This window comes from Seriola aureovittata, chromosome 10 (genome assembly GCF_021018895.1).
Source record: "Seriola aureovittata isolate HTS-2021-v1 ecotype China chromosome 10, ASM2101889v1, whole genome shotgun sequence".
Lineage (NCBI taxonomy): Eukaryota > Metazoa > Chordata > Actinopteri > Carangiformes > Carangidae > Seriola > Seriola aureovittata.
In genome coordinates, this window is record NC_079373.1 from 6,581,305 (window position 1) to 6,602,774 (window position 21,470).

The 21,470-nt window shown below is 38.5% G+C and overlaps 2 protein-coding genes and 1 non-coding gene across 3 annotated transcripts; all 3 read left to right on the forward strand.

The window, feature by feature from the left end:
* The first annotated feature begins 2,825 nt into the window (after window positions 1-2,825).
* Window positions 2,826-15,190, forward strand: LOC130176184 (uncharacterized). Its single transcript, XM_056387125.1, has 10 exons — window positions 2,826-2,853; window positions 3,112-3,319; window positions 3,628-3,714; window positions 4,733-4,798; window positions 5,639-6,013; window positions 10,289-10,479; window positions 12,928-13,198; window positions 13,463-13,666; window positions 14,208-14,273; window positions 14,432-15,190. Exons 2-10 carry the CDS (start codon window positions 3,127-3,129, stop codon window positions 14,812-14,814), a joined length of 1,836 nt encoding a protein of 611 aa, XP_056243100.1. The 5' UTR covers window positions 2,826-2,853; window positions 3,112-3,126; the 3' UTR covers window positions 14,815-15,190.
* A 1,374-nt stretch (window positions 15,191-16,564) lies between these two features.
* Window positions 16,565-16,636, forward strand: trnam-cau (transfer RNA methionine (anticodon CAU)). The gene has a single exon. It is a non-coding gene; the product is annotated as a tRNA-Met (tRNA).
* Window positions 16,637-18,480: 1,844 nt separating this feature from the next.
* Window positions 18,481-20,844, forward strand: LOC130176774 (interferon-induced transmembrane protein 5-like). The gene is made up of 2 exons (XM_056388082.1): window positions 18,481-18,769; window positions 20,623-20,844. Exons 1-2 carry the CDS (start codon window positions 18,563-18,565, stop codon window positions 20,842-20,844), a joined length of 429 nt encoding a protein of 142 aa, XP_056244057.1. The 5' UTR covers window positions 18,481-18,562.
* The last annotated feature ends 626 nt before the right edge of the window (window positions 20,845-21,470 follow it).

The window sequence follows — 21,470 nt, forward strand, 5'->3', positions numbered from 1 at the left end:
AATGTTGGAGGGAGCCTTGAGGTTGAAGAGCCGAATATTACGGTTTGAGAGTTCGATGAGGCAGCAAGGAGCTTCTAGATTCATTAGAGGATGAGGACGAAGAGGCAGCGCTTTGTTCTGACTATTCACAGACACGTGTATCAGTAAAACCTGGAGAATTGTCGGGCGGAGGAAAGAAAGTTTTAAGACGGAAAACACTTTTCGAGCAGCAAATATGATAATTAAACATTTTCCGCAGCAAATGACCTTTTGTGATGAGGTACTGTTGTTTGTTTGTATGTAGCAACCACCTGCCGACAGCAACCACCTGAAACACCCCAGCAACTGGAAGGTGACTTCTGCATCGTCCACATGCGCAGGATAGCATTTAAAGTTCAGACGTATTCACAACCACCACTGCAAATCCTCTTAGGGAGGAAGTTGGGATGTGATGGTGTGTACAGCATCTGACCACAGGGATTGTGTTCTCTTCCTGACCTTTCACTAACCGTAACCAATAACCTTAATGTCATACCTTAACCCTTAACCAATACTTTCTGAATATTATTACAAATGATCCATTTTGATGTGTACAATGACTTGTTGGTCAAATGCTACTAATAAAGATTCAAGATGTTTCTTCCAGGGCAGCAGACCCTGAGGAAGGTGTACCAAAGGGCAGTGATGGATCGTCTTCCCTAGTCCCAGGTATTAATAAGCTGCCACCACTCAAGGTCATCATCATCTTCATCATCATTCAGCTCTGTAGGATTTCACCTAAGTCTGCTGTGAAATCAAATCATGCAAGAACACAAGGCATGTCGTTGTGCAATGTGCCTGCTCACAATGCCAACGAGGCCCGGTAGTCGTGGCTGTGCCTGCCTTAGGTTGTCCCCAGGTTCTGCGGGGGGGGGGGGGATCTTACCCGTCATAGGCGAACCAGTCTTCCATACCTGCCTGCCTGTGTCTTTTCCCACACTGAACAAGTTTCGATTTAAAACTCCTTCAGGATACTATGAGCTGGACAAATGAGAATATGCACAGGCTCTTTCCCTGCTATTTAGAGGACCCAGATTTTCTTGGACCAATGGGACCAGCTGGAGTTGCTGCAATGTGTGGATGAGGTTGTATGTCTTCTAGATATTACACAATATATGTGTTTTACAGAATGACTTTAACCAACCAAGTAACTGCTGTGTGTCATTTACTAAATTGCAGGATGCTTCTGGAGTATAACTTTCAGCAAATTTCAGTGTTGTCCTTGTCCTGTAAAACGATACTTCAGCACATATGGACTCATTTGTTGTTAGATAAGTATAGATGCATAAACAAGGGGTGGACACAAAAGCATAAACACTTGCACACTACATCCCAGTTCAATAACAATAACAATACTACACTTTTGGTCATTGTATTGAACCTTTCTTGATGGTTCATCTAAGTTTTGAGTTTATAAGTGAGTTTATAGATGTTACAACACAATTTTATTTATAGTGGCAAATCACAAATTTGAATCATTAAGATTGGTTTCCTCATTGAGCGAAATTCAACTCAGCCTGTGAAAATAGTTTATTTTGTATGGAAAGTGCTTCTGTGTTACAAACTGGTGGTATGGTATTTCAAGTATGTTGTTTCTGTTAAGGCACAGATGGTAATGAAAGATGCTTTTGGATTGATTCTGTGATCCAATTTTCAGCCAGTCTCCCAGGTAGATGTCCTGTGTTTGACCCATTCATCACCACAACATCCTAAATAGCAGTGTGCCAATTCACTGGCTGCATCCTGCATTTGAAGATCGATTGCATCATAGCGGCGCGACTAGACTGTCACATTTTCAAAAGTCTCCTTCAAATGCGGCTGAGAAAATTTTCAATGAAGGATCCGAGATTAATTGTGTGCCGGTGATTCACAAGGCGAAAACCATGTTTTGTGAGGTCACCATGACCTTTGACCTTTGACCTTTGACCACCAAAATCTAATCAGTTCATCATTGATGCTTTGCACCACATTTGTCAAGGCATTTCTGAGATATCGCGTCCACAAAAATGAGGTCCGTCCGTATGGACGAACCGTCAACCTGAAAACAATATGCCTTCAGCTCTGGCTGGCGCGGAGGCATAAAAAGAACACTCACTTACCTCTCAGGGCTTCACAGATTAATAATAGTAATAATAATAATAATAAAAACAGAAAAATTTGCCAGATTTTTTTTCCTTCTCACTCTTAAAATCCAGTTGGAATGGGGATTTCTCTCCTGGTGTCATTTTTTCTTTTCTTTTAGAGCACCACTTTCTTTCCACCTAAATTCTACCACGATTAGTAAATCAATAAGGTTGGAACTAGGTGGCACCAAACTGACCAATCTGTATCCATAAATATCATCCTTTGCAAGAAAATGATAAAACAATATCTCATTAAGTTCATGAGAACAAAATATTGTATATTAACATCATTAAACATAGTATTATTATTAACTATTTAGTGAGTGCACATCCCTGGGCTTCAGGCCAAGAAAACATGTATTAATTCTCATGCAGCTTGGCAAACAAATTGTGTAATGATTTTAGGAATGTTATTGGTTACCATGACGCAAGGAGACTTTAGTATTCTGAGGTTTGAAGGTGTTTTAATGGAAATACATAAAAAAATAAGATCTGTTCACACTAGGCTCTGTTTTCGGAGCTCAGACTAGAAGGAAGCTATTTGACTCAGAAGATTTCTCTTTACAGTGTCAAATCCCATAAAACAAATTTCCCACCTGCTTTTCATTTCCTTGGGGCTGGACTGTTTATATTCTTGAAATGTTTTCTCAGTCATTTTTGCTTGGAAGCAGCAAAGAAGCAGCACGGTCAGCAGACAGCTCCTCATTTATAAGTGAGTTTCTTCGGGTTTTTGGTACTGTTTAGTACTTGATTAATGTTATTGACATCTCACTTTCTGAATATCTTTACAATATATTTGCATTGGAAAAGCATTCTGACCAGCAGGTAACTACTGGAGGAATATCCTGTACAATAATAACAGCCTTAGTTTAATTTGCAATACTTTGACTTCATTGGTTTAGATTATGATTTAACTGTATTTCTGATTGAGAATGTAAACAGTAAACTCATTAACTATATTACATTTTAGTCCTGCATTTAGAAGATGAGGACGTGTTTCCTATACTGCGTCCTCTGCCTTGTGGCTCCTATTGGCTACAGTCAGCGTCCTGGGCCTCCTGGGTTTCCTGGGCCTCGTGGGCCTCGTGGGGATCCTGGGCCTATTGGGCCCCCAGGTTCCAAAGGAGATCCTGGACCATTTGGGCCAGCTGGAGCAAAAGGGTTTCGTGGTGCTCCAGGTGCAAAGGGGGGGTTGGCCCAATGTATTTTGGTCATTCTGTTACTTGTAAGGAAGACATACCTTCAAATCAAATATATGAATGATTATATAGGATAAACCCTTTTACATAACATGACCTTTCCTCACATCTTCAAGTCAAACCTTTCTGTCTCACTAATTATTAGAGAATAGTAAATTTGTCTCTCTGTTTTTTATCCATCTAACATTTTATTTTTCTAATGCACAGCAACCATTTCCTCCTCACTGGTCTATTAGTGAGAAAATGTTTTAATGTCATGTTTTAATGTCTCTTTACCTGCTAAATAGGTGCAACTGGATTTCCTGGAATGCCTGGACCAGTTGGAGCCCATGGAGCGCCTGGAATACCTGGAGATGTTGTAAAGTGTGGAAAAGGTGATTTAGTTATTAGATAACATATATTGGCTAAATGCTTTGTCAGCATGGTAACATGTGAAAATATAAAATATAATATGCTGATGTTTAGCAGGTATAATGTTTACCATGTTGGACAAATTAAAATCTGCCCTGAAGATCACTGAGATGAAACATCTGAGGATATGTGAAATTACAATTCATCCTCAGGGGGAAATGAATGTTAGAGCGACTAATTATTCACATCACAGTGCTGCCCTGATTCATGGCAGCCCAAATGGCTGGCTAGCATCTACATTACTTTTTAAAATAACCCTTTTGTGCATGTTTCAATAACTCAATGATAAAAGTAGACATTTTACACATCATGCAGCCCTAACTGAACCACTGAACCTCAAGCAACCACTGCATAGATGTTAAGCACAAATATACATGTTTACTGAGAAAAGGCACAAATGCAAAGAACAGTCTATGGATTTTAAGAATTGATAATTGGATCATTCAAAAATTACAATTAATTGGAAATTTGATTTGATTATCCTGGGATTTATCCTCTGGGGAACATGAATGTAAATGCTTACTTTCATGGCAATCAAACCAATGGTTGTTGAGATATTTCTGTCTGGACCAAAGTGGTGAATTGACAGAACAACACTGCCATCCCTGCTGCTAGCATGGCAACAAATGTAAATGAAAAAAAATCCAATTTCTATAGATCAGAAGTGGCCTCCCAACTGGCAGCTCTTATTTTGCAGGGTATTTTAATGCAGTATGTTTATTGAACTCGACATTAAAAAGTCCCTTATAGGATTTCTAATTTTGAATTCAATCTGCAAACTATTCATGACAATTTTGTGAACCAACATGCCAACATCACCATTACCAGATGGTGAAAAAAGATTAATAAGAGAACTGAAATAGAAAGTGGAAGATAAGTCTTTTATTTTTTAAGAGTGCATATTATTATACACATGTGCACAGAGCTGTTAGCGCCAACTTACTGCAACTTTGGTAACTTTTTGGTAACTGTTTGATCCAGATATCTTCGGCTCCATTAACGAGGACCTTGAAACCTTAAAGAAGATCACTGATAAGTTAGAACTGGGTAAGTATCCTTCTCAAGGACTACAAGTCTTCGGTACTAGTTATGTCCTTTTATATTTACATTTCTCACCTCTTCCATGTTTGTGAGAGGGATTTTGTGAGATTGTGAGGTTTCACTATACCCCCAACATAAAACCACTTCAATCAGGAAAGATTCGTTTGCTTAACGAAAAAACTTTTATTGCCATGTGCAAAACGAGATAGGAAAAGTGAGAGATGTAAGAGTCTTTGGCGTTAGACCCCATCGTGATGTCATCATATGTGATTAGGGGATGAGGCTGTGCGAAGTATAGGAAACTGCCCGGGGTCTAGACACTGGTGGTGGTCTTGAAGATGGGAAGAGGAAAACCTGAGATCTGGATGTGATGAGAGTGATGATGAGCTCGGCCTGACTGGATATGAAAACTGGAGGTGGAAGGGGTGGAGGAGGGTCACAGCAACTGCACTGAAATGATGCTGACAACAGGAGAGAGGAGAACAAATTTGTATGACTGGGGCAAGTTGATTGGCAGGTTGAGATCATGATCTGATTGTTTCCCTATCACCTGAAATCAGCTGATTACCGGGAATGGGGTGAGAGAGGGAGAATAGAGATAGTTTTCCTGATTGAACTTGCGCTAAGCTTCACTTTTTCATCACCGGACTAATGTTGTAAACTCCAAAAAAACCTGGGGAGTGGACCTTGAGTTGAGATTATTTTGTCACACAATGCCAAGTTCTATTTTATAAGAACTTGAGAGTCAGAGCGACAAAACTGACTATAATGTTTATGACTTGTAAATACAAATGTGTTCACCTGTTCATTAATTCATGATGTTCTGCATCTGTTTTCTTCTTTCAGCTATAAACTATGATTTTGTGCAGACAGTTGCTGAGAAATACTTTGTGTCCTACAAGGAGACAGGCACTTTCTCCAGGGCCGTCGAGTTCTGCTCCCAGCGAGGCTTGGATCTGGCTCTGCCCCAGAACGAGGTGGAGAATGTCGCACTGACTCAGTTCTTTGGTGTCGCTTACAAAACAGCCTGGATCAACGTCAACACTAAAAAAGCAGAGGGGAATTTTGAGGTTGATCTGAAAAACCGACCTCTGACCTTTACCAAATGGGGAGAAGGGCAGCCAGACAGGCTGCAGGATACAGGATGCACTGTGCTGTCAGAAAATGGTGCCTGGCATGTGACACATGATTGCTCCCTGAACGCTTACATCATTTGTCAGTTATAGACAGTTCTCGTATCCATCGCTTATTCTCATGTTATGTATTGTATAAAATGTTTGTCTTGAGTTTTGAATAAAAGAAGTATTGCATAAGTCTTGATTATAATTGGGGCAGAAAAATGGTAGAAAAAAAATTGTAATCTGAATTTATTCTCCTATTCTGCTGATATCAAGCAAAGTAAGAATATTGATGTGAATTTTATCCTCATGCTGCTTCAAGGACCTGCATTAGGAACCATTCTTCTTGGAAATCTTTGCTTTCAGGTGATTTGTTTCACAAAACTATTATCCATGTTGTAAATCTTAATCCCTACTAAAGACATATACGTATAACAGCATCATCAGCATGGCATTATTACTGTTGATAAAAAATGATCACAGGATATTCTGATATCATTAGCCACAATTAAGTCTAGAACAATGACACCATCTCATTTCATTCATTCAAGAGTCAAGATGAACTCATGAACATTTTAGCCGGTTTGGTTGCTACTTTATTTGCTGAAAGTGAAATAGAAAGCTGAAAACACTGAAAAGGTAAAACATGTGACCTCGAAAAATATTTCTTACAGATCAGTCACAATATGATGTTTTTGAGATAACATTAAAGATGGACTCTGACCATGCTTTATATAATTACCAAAGATACTGAGAGCACTGTTACATCATACAGACACTTTCAAACTGTCCGGTAGTGTTTTTCCAGATTTGGCACTTGAGCATGAGACAATCAATTACAAAAGCTTATTTTAAACTAAGTTAATCTTTTTATCATTCACTTCTCTTTGCTTGACTTTTGTTATTAGTTTTTTGGCCCTGCCACACCAGTAAAATCCAGCCTAGTATAATCTGGATATCAGATCTCACAGGGACAACAAAACATCCTGAACTGCCAAAAACTCAAAACATTTTCCATTGTCACATGAAATGAAAAATCCTTTCCACCGCGAACATAATCAGATCTTGGGGGAGGATATTTTTAATGTGCTGAGAAATGTTTTTGGTCTCTTGTGAGCAAGGCCCTAAACCCGCCTTTCTCCATTTAATATGCACAATGATAATCAACAAAAGAATAATGTTCTGACAATATCAATGCGACTAATGATTTTCAAAGTGCTATAGTCCATCAACTGTGGTCTGGATAAAAGTTAAAAAACAAAAGCCTTCAGGAATCTCAATCCATAGACAAATTAAGTATGGCTGCGATCAAAGAGTACATATCCCAAACTCTTCATGCCAACTTAAAACTGGCAGTGGTCACGAAAGAAGGTATAAAATCAATCAGTAAATAATCTAATTTTTATCTGTTAGAGTGTAAATGCTTTTTAAAAGAAATCTATTGTATCTGTGTATCCTCAGACCAGAGCTTAACTCTGGTTCTCTTTTCTGTGTGAAACCCATAAAAAGACTTTTCACCTGCTTTTCATTTCCTCTGGATTGGATCTCTCATATATCTGACTTTGAACTATTTGCTCTTCCACTTCTGTTTGGAAGCAGCAAAGAAGCAGCACGTCCAGCTCACTCCTCGTTTATACTGTGAGTTTTTACCTGTTTATCACCAGTCAGTACTAAATTATCTTCACTGACACATTTTGAATAAGTTTACTCTTTACTGGTACAAATAAATCCCAATAGTTTTTGCTGAAATGTTACAGTAAATTTCAACAGAAAATTACTTAAACAGGTACTGAATGCATATAATTTGCAATATAATAAGTAATAATAGGCTAACTGTTATTTATCACTGTTAGAGTTGTGAAAATAACATCTTTGAATTCACCTGCATTCTGAGTGGACTGCTGAAAATTCAGATAAAAACTTCAGAAACTATTAACCATATTATTACTATTTCAGTTGTGCATTCAGAAGATGAGGTCGTTTCTCTTTCTCTGCATCCTCTGTCTGGTGGGTCCTAGTGGCTGCAATCAGCATTGTGATCTTTATGAGTTGTTACCATGTTCACGAGGGCCACCAGAGCTACCAGGGCCACCAGGGCCACCAGGGCCACAAGGGCCACCAGGGATAATTGGGCCAGGTGGGCCACCAGGGACACCTGGAATAGGTGGAACAATTGGACCAAGAGGACCACCAGGAGATCGTGGGGAAAGAGGTGAACCAGATGAGTATTATTGACAATCACCACAATCATAGTCCCAAGAATACTTTTTTAAATATTTAGTTCTAATTCTGCCAAAAAAACAGATTAGTTGGTTGTTGTTGTTTTGACCAGAATCTAATGTTCTGATCCAGTGGGTATATGTGAAATAAAATTACTAATGGAATCTGAGGCTTCGGTAGAACAAAGTATTTATTTGAACAAGTGTTTCCCTGAAATGTAATACTTTGCTGTGATTTGTCCACATGGTCACATTAAGTTTGGATTGTTAACTTTACACAGAAGACGCAGTCTCATATACAAGAAGGACTGCTGTGATATTTGCTGAGCAAAATCATACTCCCAAAAAGATCAAAGATGAAGCACCATCTTTATGCTGATGTTTTCATACAGTATATCTCATAATGCATCTCATAGGAGATGTTTCGCAGTGTATTTTTCTAGCCTTTGTTATCTGCCATCTACTGTCACCCTTGAGCAATCATATCATATGTCATGACCTTTCCACTGGTGCCACCCTCAGGCCAAACTTTAAAGTTTTTGTACCAGTAATTGCCTGAGATTAGTAACACTGTCTTTGATTTATTTTGCTTTTCCTCTTGTTCCTTAAGCATTTCATCCTCCCAGGGCTGCTAATGTGTTTGATGTCTGTCCACCTACAATTCAGGGAGACCAGGAGTGCGTGGAATGAGAGGACTACTTGGACTACCTGGACCAAAAGGATCAACTGGGCCTGTCGTGATATGTGGAGGTTATATAGTTTATATAATATATCTATTTTATAGAATTATTTGCATAATGTTATGCTTTATAATGTTTTGCTTTTGTTGAGGCGTACTGTATTCAACTAATGCCTACCATACACCAGAAGACTTTGAAAAGTCTTTTAAAAGACTAAAGTCTGAAATCCCCTCACATCTAAAGACAATGAGTCATAAGTCAAAAGAGTTTTTCACTTGTGCAATATAAGATTTTCTAAAGACTGGGGATCTTGCAGGGTCTACAACTAGATCTCTTTGAGATTATTTCCCATCATGCTCCTGGTGGACATGAGAGTATTGTTTATTGCAGCGGCTTTTGCATTGCTTGCACCATATTGTAAGGTGGACGTTACTGTATCCACCTCTGCCCTGTGCTCTCACTATGAATCTCTGTGTTCAGTAAAAAAGGACAATAAGAGAAATGAAGATTAATATAGACTTTATTTATTATAGCCTTTTATTTGCAGAGTGCACATATCTACACAGATCCAACTTATTACTTGTTTGGTGACTGAACTTTATGTCTTTGATCCAGATCCCTTTAGTTCTATTGACCAGGAAGCTGAAACCCTAAAGAAGAGACATGCTAAATTAAATCTGGGTAAGTATCCCATTAAAGGACTACAAAGGGGTGTTACACAAAGTGAGTGCATGTGGATGGTGATCAGTTATTGAAGTTCAGATATGTCGTAAAACCTCACCATTCGAGTAATTCATTTGTACTTTTACCTCAGTACCTTTTGAAACATATGTATCCCTTCTTTTATGCACATTGGATGTTTAACAAAAAAAGCAATAAGCAGAAATATTTTTTACTCAATTGCTGCCATACTGGACTCCATTAATCTCTATTGATCTCTATCTTTATATATATGCAGGTTATACAACACTATTATGTTATAAGTTAAGTTATACGAATAAGTGAAAATCCTATTTCCAAAAGATTCTGGGCGTTGAGCTATTTGATTTCTGTGAATCAAATAAAAAGAACTTTAATAACCAATTATAGCAGCAAAAATCTTGCAAGCTACTGAATTTCCAAACAAAGCCGTAATGTGCATTGCATCCTTATCTGATTTGGTTTATTTCCATTTCGAAGATACAATCTAAACAAACAATCTTAGACTGAGAAGGATTTGGACCTGGCCCGACTCGGATCCCAGGTCTTCCTGTGTGTGATCATTCTATTCTCTGATACTTGGAGGTGCATCTGAAAGCTAAAAAAAATATATAAAGTGGACATTAATCCAGATTATTGGTTCACAAAATGTCACACTAAGTTTGATTTAGTAAATATTTGTGAACAGAGCTTGAGAGTCAGAGGGCCATAACGACAACACAGCTCATAATTTGTGCACTTCAACATCATGATTTTCTACATGCTGTTTCCTTTTTGCAGCTATAAACTATGGATTTGTCCGAAGAGTTGGTCAGAAATACTTTGTATCTAACAAGGAGAGAGACTCTTTCTCCAGGGCCGTCGAGTTCTGCTCCCAGCGAGGCTTGGATCTGGCTCTGCCCCAGAACGAGGAGGAGAACAACATACTGACTCAAGTGTTTGGGGACGTTTACGAAAGAGCCTGGATCAATGTCAACAGTAAAAAAGCAGAGGGGAATTTTGAGGTTGATCTGAAAAACCGACCTTTGACCTTTACCAAATGGGGAGAAGGGCAGCCAGACAGGCTGCAGGATACAGGCTGCACCGTGCTGTCAGAAAACGGTGCCTGGGAACTGACACATGATTGCTCCCTGAACGCTTACATCATTTGTCAGTTATAGACAGGTGTGAAATCCCTTGTAAGTGTTATCTCAATGGAACGGGGGATTTGTCCTTATACTGAGCACATTCAAAATACCGCTGTTAAGCTTATATTTCTTTCTTCTCGATGATACAAGTTTATCCATGGGGTAGATCTTAATCCCTATTGACGCTCTTACTATTGCACAGATATATTCCAATATGAAAAGAAAATGAAGGACACAATTAAAGGAAAGACACATGTACAGGAAAAAAACGGTGGATTCTGAAAGTATACGGTATGTCACAATAAAGTGTACCACAGTGAAATAATCTCTTTTCATTCGTAAACTTATTTACATTTTAGTCGGTTGGCTTCTTAGCTATCTTATCTGTTCAAAACTTCTATCAGCATATAGGTGTTCAGATACTGAGGGTACTGTGAAATCATGCAGACACTTTCAAACTGTCCAGGATAGAGATGCCACAGTGTCAGTTGGCAGATTGCCTCATTAATGTTGGCAGGTTCCCTCTGGGCGCTGGATTTAAATACGAAATATTGCCAAATAGGCGCTTTTGCTTTATGCTTTAACACCAATTCACCATTGTCTTGTTGGTCAACTCTCCTCTTGTCATGTGATAAGGCTTTGACACTTTCAGTTTTATAATTGTAGCGTCAAATATTGATAACAAATATTAATAAAAAATATGATTTTTTATTTGATGAACATGGGCACTACTGCTGTTATGTGAAAATGAACCAAAAGGGTTTTATGTCTATAACATTATGTCTCTGCCAACCGGCCAAGTCGCAGGAAATATGGTCACAGTCTCCCCTTCCTGAGTTACGCTGTTGAAATTGTAGCCAGAGGTGTTTTTGCAGAACATTATGATGTCACAGAGGTTTACCTTTGACATCACTTTTTTTTAATCCTTATAGATATGTGAGGTGAATGGTGTCATAATAATGCATGAATTGGTGAGTTATGGCCAAAAACGAGTTTTGCACCATGGATGTATGCCACAGTGACACTGACTTCCAGGTTAGTTTACAAAAATACGTCATCTCTGCAGCACTCTTTCCGTAGGCCAAGTAAATCCCATCCCAGCTCCAACAACATACTTGACACACAAACAAGAAACTAATAATTGGTATTCTAGGGGTGGGAAAATGTATTGAAATTAGATATACCCTGTGATACAAAAACATCTGCAAATCTGCAGTTGGTTTCGCAATATGTATTGTGTTACACAAGCTACTTTTTATTTTTGCCTTTATGATAACCATAACCATCCATTGTCAAACAAAATTTTTGCCATGCCTATTCTATACTTTGTACTGCAGAGGGCGCAATCGCCTTTCTAATAAAAAAACAGCATCCTGGGACCCACACTTCTTTAAGGAAGCAGTACATCTTGCTCTGAAAGAGAGTAAACAAAGATCATGTGACTGCTTCTTGGTGACCCCTTTTTGTTGGACCACTAGTCAGTGAGAGACGAGATCCAAGACAAACTCAATGTTGCAAAATAGTGCTGCAGTGTGTATCACAGACGCGTCATCTTAAAATTGCCAGGGATCAGGAAAGAGGATGTAAAAATAAATGTATCCTTTTTCCCTTTTTTTATTTCATATGAAAGAATGAATTTTAATGTGTGGTAATGCATTTTAAATATTTACTATCACTCTGCAGGATCAGTTGTTTAAAAAAAGAGGAATGGTTTTGGACTCTCTTCTGTGTGATATCCCATTTGAGATGTTGCATCTGTTGTTTACTCTTGACCGGATGTTCATAGTTCCACCCTGTAGTTCAATCATTTTTATTTGGATGTAGTGAAGAGGCAGCACAACCAGCAAATCACTCCGAGTTTATACAGTGAGTTTGTTTCTGCTGATCTGTCTTTTGTAATAGATTTAGTGTTATTATGACCTTTTAAACAACTTTACAACAACATAATATCTGTTTAGTAATGTGAAATGTGTTAAAGATAAAGAAATATAACTTGTAATTTAGGACATTAAACTCATTTTTTGTATGTATTTAGCTGGTTTTACAATTGTTTTCAATATGTGAGGAATTCACATCTGTAAATATGTGCACAGAAAATTTGATTCGTCTACAAGGTGGGAACTACTGTCAACATGTAAAACAAGTCACCAAAGTCTGTTGTGAATTAACCTTTAATTTCATTTTATAAACTTTGAATTAATGGTTAACAATAATGATAAAAAATATTTCTGATGCCACCTGTATACAGCAGTAGTATACAGCATCTTAACTATATTTCATATATATTTTCAGTTCTGCACTGAGAAGATGAAGCTGCTTCTCTTATTCGGCATCACCTGCCTGATGTCTCCTTTTGGCTACAGTCAATTTGAAGGTCCCCCTGGTCCCCCTGGTCCCCCTGGTCCCCCTGGTATCCCTGGTATCCCTGGTCCCCCTGGTAGGCCTGGTATCCTTGGTGCACCCGGCGGGCCTGGTCCCTCAGGTCCCCCTGGTCCCCCTGGTATCCCTGGTCCCCCTGGTATCTCTGGGAGCGTTGGTGAACTTGGATTTTCAGGTATGAAAGGTGGGTACTACTCATCTTCACCACAATACTGTTTCTAAAAATATTATTTTGACCAAAGAGCCATCTTCTGTCTGAGTTCTGGCACTTCCCTGTTGGACAGACTAATTAGTTTATTGTGTAGCCTCAATCCCACAATCTGCCTCAAATCTCCCCAGATCCTCCCATGTCACCATCCTTATAGTTTCTTCACTTAGCTCTCTGTGTTGCCTGAGTTGGTACGACATTTGCTATAGTCTTATTCAATATCTGTTCCCTCCTCTTCAGGAGAACCTGGAAATCCGGGAGAACCTGGAAGACCTGGAAAACCTGGAGAACCTGGAAGACCTGGAGAACCTGGAAGACCTGGAAGACCTGGAGGAACTGGAGAACCTGGAAGACCTGGAAAACCTGGAAGACCTGGAGAAAATGGAAGACCTGGAATACCTGGATTACAAGGAGAAAATGGGCCTCGTGCAAACTGCAGACTAGGTAATACACTTCATGGATTTTGTAAAGTAATATATAATTATATCAACTGAGTAATTGCTTTTTTATTTATTACAATACAGGATGCAGTTGAAGTAAAATTTAGTGAATCTTAAAATATTCAATGTTGTTTGTCAAAGTTTGTGTTAAATCTTAAATCTTTTATACAATACATTTTACAACAACAACAACACTAGAACTGCAACTAATATTGTTTTCATTATCAACTTATCTTTTCATTTTTTTGACTGTTTAACCACTGAGTTTGTAAAATATAAAAAAAGAAAAAAGAAAGATGCCAGGACTGCAGTCTAAGCCCAGAGATTTTTAATTTACACTGATATTCATTAAAGGAGAGCAATAAATCCTCCAACCAATAAATATGTCTAATAAAGTACTTTAACTATTAGTCAATAAGTAAAAATTTTGATGATTAATTTTCTGTTGATCAGCCTATCAAGTGATTGACTAATCATTTCTGCCTGCAAATTTGTTAACCTTTGCAAACAGAGTGTAGTAACTAAACTTGATCTGTTTGATCCAGATCCCCCTGAGTCCAGTTGCCCAGACCTCAACACACTAAAGAGCAGCTTTGCTAAGTTAGAGCTTGGTAAGTAGGCCTATTATAATCAAGGGGTTAGTAAGAAAGAAGTGGATGCAAAATTCATACACTAGAGAACAAATTCAAAAAGAAATCTAGAACACTGCCACTGTTTACCTTTTGTTCATTTATTCCTGATTTGTTGGATGTATTTTTTTTCCTTTCAGCTATAAACTATGATTTTGTGCGGAAAGTTGGTCAGAAATACTTTGTGTCCTACAAGGAGAGAGACTCTTTCTCCAGGGCCGTCGAGTTCTGCTCCCAACAAGGCTTAGATCTGGCTCTGCCCCAGAACGAGGAGGAGAACGTCGCACTGACTCAGTTCTTTGGTGACGTTTATAAAGCAACCTGGATCAACGTCAACACTAAAAAAGCAGAGGGGAATTTTGAGGTTGATCTGAAAAACCGACCCCTGACCTTTACCAAATGGGGAGAAGGGCAGCCAGACAAATCAATCCAGGACACAGGCTGCACCATGCTGTCAGAAAACGGCATCTGGCGAGTGACAAACGAATGCTTCCTGAATGCTTTCATCGTTTGTCAGATCTAGAAAGGTCTCGTATCCAATGAAAGTCTCAACTACAGTTTTCATGTGCTATTGCATAACTTACCTGTGGATGAGTAGGGCAGGAATGTTATAGAGAAAGAAAAAGACACCTTCTTTCATGCTACTGTCCAGTGAATTAAAACATATTGACATAACCTTATCCACATTTTCACAATAACATGGAAACTGCTCTATGGGTTGGGCTTAGGCATTATTGCCCTTAGATATATTTGCTCTTACATGTAATCATTTGTTTCTTACCACGATCCTTTAATCTGTCCTGAAATAAGTATAACTGCGTCTGCATCATGACATTATGTAGAGCCTGTAATCATTTTTGTTTTGAAAGCATATGACACAATAAAGCATACCGCAGTGATTCAGTCTTGTTCCATTAATTTATTAATCTATTTTTTGGAAAACAGAAATTGAATGTTTAAATCTAGGTATACAGGAAATTTGAGTCTTACTCCACATTTATCTGTTCCCATCAACCACATTTCACACCTTCAAAGGTTTGTCCAAATGTACGAAGTTGCAGGACTATGTTTAAAACTAGAGGAGTATTTGAGCATTGCGTGTCTATATAATGGTGGCGCAAACAGATAAAGTGTCTGTCAATGTATGTTTTTTTTTTTTTTGTCACAACAGAGATTGAGATCTGCTGCAGGAGGCCGCGCCTTTTCAGTCATGGCCCCCACTCTTTGGAATCGTCTTCCTCTAATCATAAAAAATGCCATCTCAGTTGACAGTTAGTCACTTGTTTCAGATGCACTTTACCATGTGATGCACTTTGTGTAATGTTTGATTGATCCCCTGTGCAACTTTTATTGGTTTTATTATTTTTCTTGTTTTGTTTTTGTATCTCATGTGTTTATGTGTTTCTTAAACGTTTTACTGTGCAGCACCTTCATCATATAGATTCATTTGTGTTTTCATGTTTCTGTCGTACTCTTACTATCAAATCTAATATAGGGCAAACACACACATTAGGAGACTGGACAGGTGCCATTGCAACATCCTAAAATTTAACTGTGAAGACTGGCATCACAGACACACCAGAAATTAAGTTCTTATTTGCTGCACACATCCCATGTACAAAATTAGATATTATATATATATGTATATATATATATATATTATTAGATTAAAGTAAGATAAAGTAAAGATAAAAGATGAAGTAAAGTAAGATCATGAATCAACAGCCACACAACCACAGCTTGTCAAGCTGAGTTCCCATATTTTAAAGATTAGCTACAGTTTTTTTCATAAGAGCACTATTACTGGCTGAGTACTTAGGATCAATATTTGATATCGAAAACACACTGTTTATGTTATAAGCCAATAACAATATGAAGCCCTTTTTTATTCTATGAATCAGCCTACTACTTCGATAATACTCTAATTGCATTCAATGTTGTATAGACATTGAATAAAGTATAGACTATAGATTCTTTTCATACTATCACTATGTGGTTGTGCTTGAATAATTGTCCTTTGCAAATACAGGCATGTTTGTCCCATACATTGTAGGAATGGCGCTTTTATTTTGGAAGGAAAGAATCAGAAATGTCGTTAGTGCTAAAACTGTTTCCTGCTATGATATTTTTCTTTTTTTTCATGAATGCTTAACAAATAAGACTCTAAGCGTGCGCGAGAAATATACTGAGCGAAAACAGGAATAACGTCAAACAGATACCCGCCCACATATATAGAAGATTAAATATGCGTTATATGCGTACTTTGTGCGTGAAGCAGAGTGGCGCAGCGGAAGCGTGCTGGGCCCATAACCCAGAGGTCGATGGATCGAAACCATCCTCTGCTAGTTTTTCTTCACTGTTTTTATTACACGTTCCTTACGCCTTGCAAGCACAGAAGGTGGATGCGACATTAACTCAGCACTGCTTTTTCGAAAACTACAATACGCACATGCAAATTAATATAACGTTAATGTATTTATACTAGAAGCCGGCGATGCTTTATGTAGTTTACTAAATACAATAATAGTTTATTTTGATTAAAGTTTTTGAGGTCTTGACTCAAGATGATGTAGAGTTTGTGGCGCTGCTGCGTATCAGTATGCAGAACGGTGATTTTGTTATTCAGTACAAATGGGTTGGAAAAAGAAATAGAAATACAACATAATGCGATACAGTTGAACAGCAACAGAAACTACACACACAGTTGAAGTAAGACGACTTTAAAATAGTTTAAAAAAAAACTGAACATTAAAACCTTTAACTTATTCCAGGACTTGTTTTTGACTGGATGAGTTTTTGCCAAGTGTAGGCCTACTCAATAAAATGGATTTGTGTTTGTATGAAAGCTGAAGATGCAGTAGTAGTGGTATGCGGCCAGCAGAGGGCATTGTTTCACATTTCAATATTTCCAATTATACTGTACCTGTGCTCGTTTTAAACTTAACATGATAATTCAGTTATTTTGTCCAATGCGTTTTTAAACGTTGATGTGTTTTGTCTTATTCTCCTACATCTATGAAGTCCAACCCATTATGCCCTCTGCATATCGAATCCAGCATAAAACATTCCCAAACTGAACTCTGAAAACTCCTTACTTACCTGAAATCTTACTTCCTTCACATCCAGGAAATGTTATGTCAACAATAATATATTCTCTCAATGTCAAAGGATGCATTGAGTATAAAGCTAAAGAGATGGGTTTGTATCAACATCTATGACTATTGCAAAAGTCAATCCCCACAGCACGAGGGAAATCTGTAAGAATATGAATAATGAAGGCACTTGAATGCGTCTCCTCTGCAGTGGCCATCAACAGCAGACTGTGGTTGTTCTTGGAAACTCCGACATGAGTAATTTGAAGTCAAGTTGAAGTGCTTAAAAATATAATACTGAGCCATTCCTGCTCTGTGAAAAGACAGTTCAACAAAATAGACCTTGCTGTCAAGAGCCCAAGATGATGATACTGAGTGTATTGTCCAACAGTCCAAAGCCCAAAGATATATTCAAACTTGTCTATGTTTGTGAGTCGACCAAGAAAATCAATAAATTATCAGAAAAGTCACGGGTTAATTTTCTGTTGCTTGACCGATCATCTTAGCTTTACTTTAAACAAAAACAAGGTTCAGGCAGGATGATTACTGGCCAGAACTTTAATTTGAGGTCTTGTAACCGTGGACATCAGAACCAAGTGGACTTGTCATATATTTAAGTAATTTGTTGTGAAGTGTGACCTTTCTGCACCCACTCAGTTCCCTTCGAGACCACATCACAGACTCGTCCCTCGAGGCCTCTGGCAGACAGTATTTCAGATGAACTCCTCCTCAACATCTTCAAGGCTTTTGAACAGCACAACCCTTCCTCCACTGTCCTCTGCTACCACTGTCCAACTCAACCACCTGACCCACACCACTAGGACTTCTAAGAAAGCTGAAGTGAAGGACACTTTGGTGGAAGAGATTTTGTGCTGCTCCCAAGCATCTATGTGCTGTCTCTTTTTCTGTCTTCTCTCTCTGAAACAGCTTTCTGTCTCTCTGTATCTCTATTTCAGTCTCTCTCAGGCCTGACCACATAATTACAGACCTACTGTATATTAAAGGACCCTGCCCATGTGTCCTCTCCCGGCCACCTCCTTCTTCATGGGCCTTTATAAGCCTCTCACACAGGAACGGGGGGGGGGGGACACCAATTTCCAAAGAGGGACCGTGCACAAGCATCTGGAAGACTAACTAGTTTGCACAGCTACCTATTCATCCACCTGACTGAACATAGCCATGGACAACCATTCGTACAACTTCCCTTCCGACTGCACCCCGCTCACCAACTGCAAGTCTGCCCGTAAGCCGGCTGGGTCCACCGTGGTGAACATGGGGAACAATGGCAAGAATCCTCCCCGGGACTATCTCGTCTGGTCGCTGTGCAACACCTTGTACGTTAACTTCTGCTGCCTGGGATTCATGGCTCTCATCTACTCCATCAAGGTGAGGTCTTGTGTTCTTGTGGGTTTTTTTTTTTTTATTAGTTTTGTGCCAGTTTTCACGTATAGCCTACATTTCTGTCTGGACCATTTTTATGAAGCACTCAATGTCCAAGATATTAACTGATTTGTCAAAAGAAAAAAGATAGGAAGTGCCTACGTTTAAGATCAGAATCAGATGTCCAAGCAGTGATTGGAGGACACTCTTCACTGATGTGATTTATAGAAGCATCCAAACAATGCAAGGGCCAGTTGTTTTATTTGTCATTGTTGTATTAATCTAATTTCTTAAGTCTTCTCAAATTTGTTTTAAGCCTTTATCATTGATGTTAAATCCAAATCAGTTTTATTAAGTGATGCTAATACTGACAATGTTAATTAACAGATATTACTAGAATTGCTTTATCAGCTGATTTCTTAAGTGATGCATCGTTTTGAACGCACAAGTGAGAAAAGTGAACATGCATGATACTATCAGTTTATTTTGTTTTGTTTTGCTTGTTTTCTTTTCTTAGACAATACATCACAATCAATTCATTTCAATATAGTATTTTACTCTACTTTCATATCTGTAAAGTATTGTGGTTTTATGATAATGAAAACTGTCTATTAAAAGCCCAACTAGGGACAAGAGTTTAAAATTAGCACCAGCTATAAACTGTGCAACACATCAGTTTTATGTTTTGTATTTAAACAATGTTAAATTGCATCATCCTTATTAGATAAATAAATAAACTAAAACTAAAAGCAGTTTTATAATTAGTTAACAATATGCAATATAACATTAAGTTTTAATATTGCCAACCTAATGCAGGAGGGACGTCTCTATGATGATTTTTAAACCTTCTATAATGCATCTTTGACATAGGTAAAAGGTGAAGAAAGCTCTAGAATAATGAGCAAAGGCAAATGCCATATTGGGAAATGAAGCACAGATGAATTTCTCAAAGAACAAGTGGGAAATAGCCATTACTTCTCTGCCAAAATCAAGAAAAAGTAGGCATAGCTGGATTTAGAGTGCCAAACTTTTGCAATGGGTAGAGTTATGCCATAGAAGGGTCCATGTAAATGCTCTGTTAAGAAAATCTTTGTTGTAAAATGAAGAAAAAACAATATATTTTGGAAACTGAAGAGACCTATCATTGTCCCTGGTTAGTAGAAAGTTGGTGTGTCCTTTACCACAGGAATGGGGCTGTCCAGAAACAGGAACCAAAGCCTAAACAAAAGCTTTTCTCACTTAAAAGACGCCAAAAGATCCTTGAAAATGCCATGTGCAAGACAGGACTGGACAAACTGTAGCGCTACCTGAATAAAAAGGTTACTGAAAAACTCACCACAAAAGGGTGTGTATACCCTTTATTTAAGTCTTTTATTTCTGTCTGCATGGGGAGCAGCCCTGAATCACAGGCCCTGTATTGGCTCAGCTCTCAAATTAAAGACACGGACTGGCTGCTCGTCTGGGGAGTTAAAAATGGCGTAATTGGCATCTTCCTAATGGGCAAGTACTCATGGGAAATTAGAGAGTGCTGGGGAAAGATTCAGCCTGCTCTGTTCCAAAATACACGGATACACTTCGAGGCAGCTCAAGGATTTAATATCACTCCAACCATGCTCTGTATGGAAAAACATGGGAATTATGGGACAAGCTGCGATGAACTGTAAACACAAACACAAGTCAACATTATAATATGTCTTTGTTTGCCCCTCTCCTCCCACTATACTACATGCTTAGTTAGTGTTTACATGGGTAGAAACACAGTCTAAGCATTTTTAATCTTTACAATTTCTGTATCAGTCGAAACTAATTCAGTGTGTGTGTGTGTGTGTGTGTGTGTGTGTGTGTGTGTGTGTGTGTAGGCCAGGGACCAGAAGACTCAGGGTAACCTGCAGCTGGCCCAGGAGTGTTCAGACAAGGCCAAGTGGTACAACATCCTGGCAGCCGGCTGGAACTTGCTGATTCCACTTCTGGCCGTCGTCCTTCTCGTCCTCCTGCTCGTCCACCTGGGCTCATCCCAGGGCTCCTTCGACTTCCTCGGAGAGGACGGCCTCCAAAACTTCATCAAACTGTTCAGCTGGTAGATGGAGGTGGAGAGGGAGAATTATTATTATTAATAATAATAATAATAATAATAATAATAATAATAAAAATAATAATAATAAAAAAAACAGATCACTCTCAGAGTCAACCCATTCACACTAACTGTGGGCATTTGATTAGATTCAGCGGATGAGCGCTGACGTAACAGCTTCTAAGAAATTTTAGCCAGGCTAAGCCAAGTGATAAAGGTCTAAGTGCTCCTCCTCTGTATGGAAGTCAGGGCCTGTCCTGGGCTTTCTAAAATCTGCTCAGCATTAAAATAATCCTAATCGGTGAAAAGGAAAATTTCACCTTGGGTTGTATGTTACAAGAATATCCTCCCTGGGATGCACTAATACTAATGCTGGTATCAAATATTAGACCAATACGAGACTAAAACAGGAAATTTGACCAGTATCTGAGAGCTACACATCGAGATTCGATGGCTAAAAGATAAGGCTTTTGGTCAAGTGACCTAAAACTAATGAGTTAAAACTAAGCAGTAAATACAGCAGTTTAGTAGTTGACAGCAGACAGCAACATCATCAGCGCATCCCTAATTGTAATGTCAGTATTAGGGGGCATATAAATAATTTAGCTTACACCTGCCAGTCTCCCAGAGATGGTC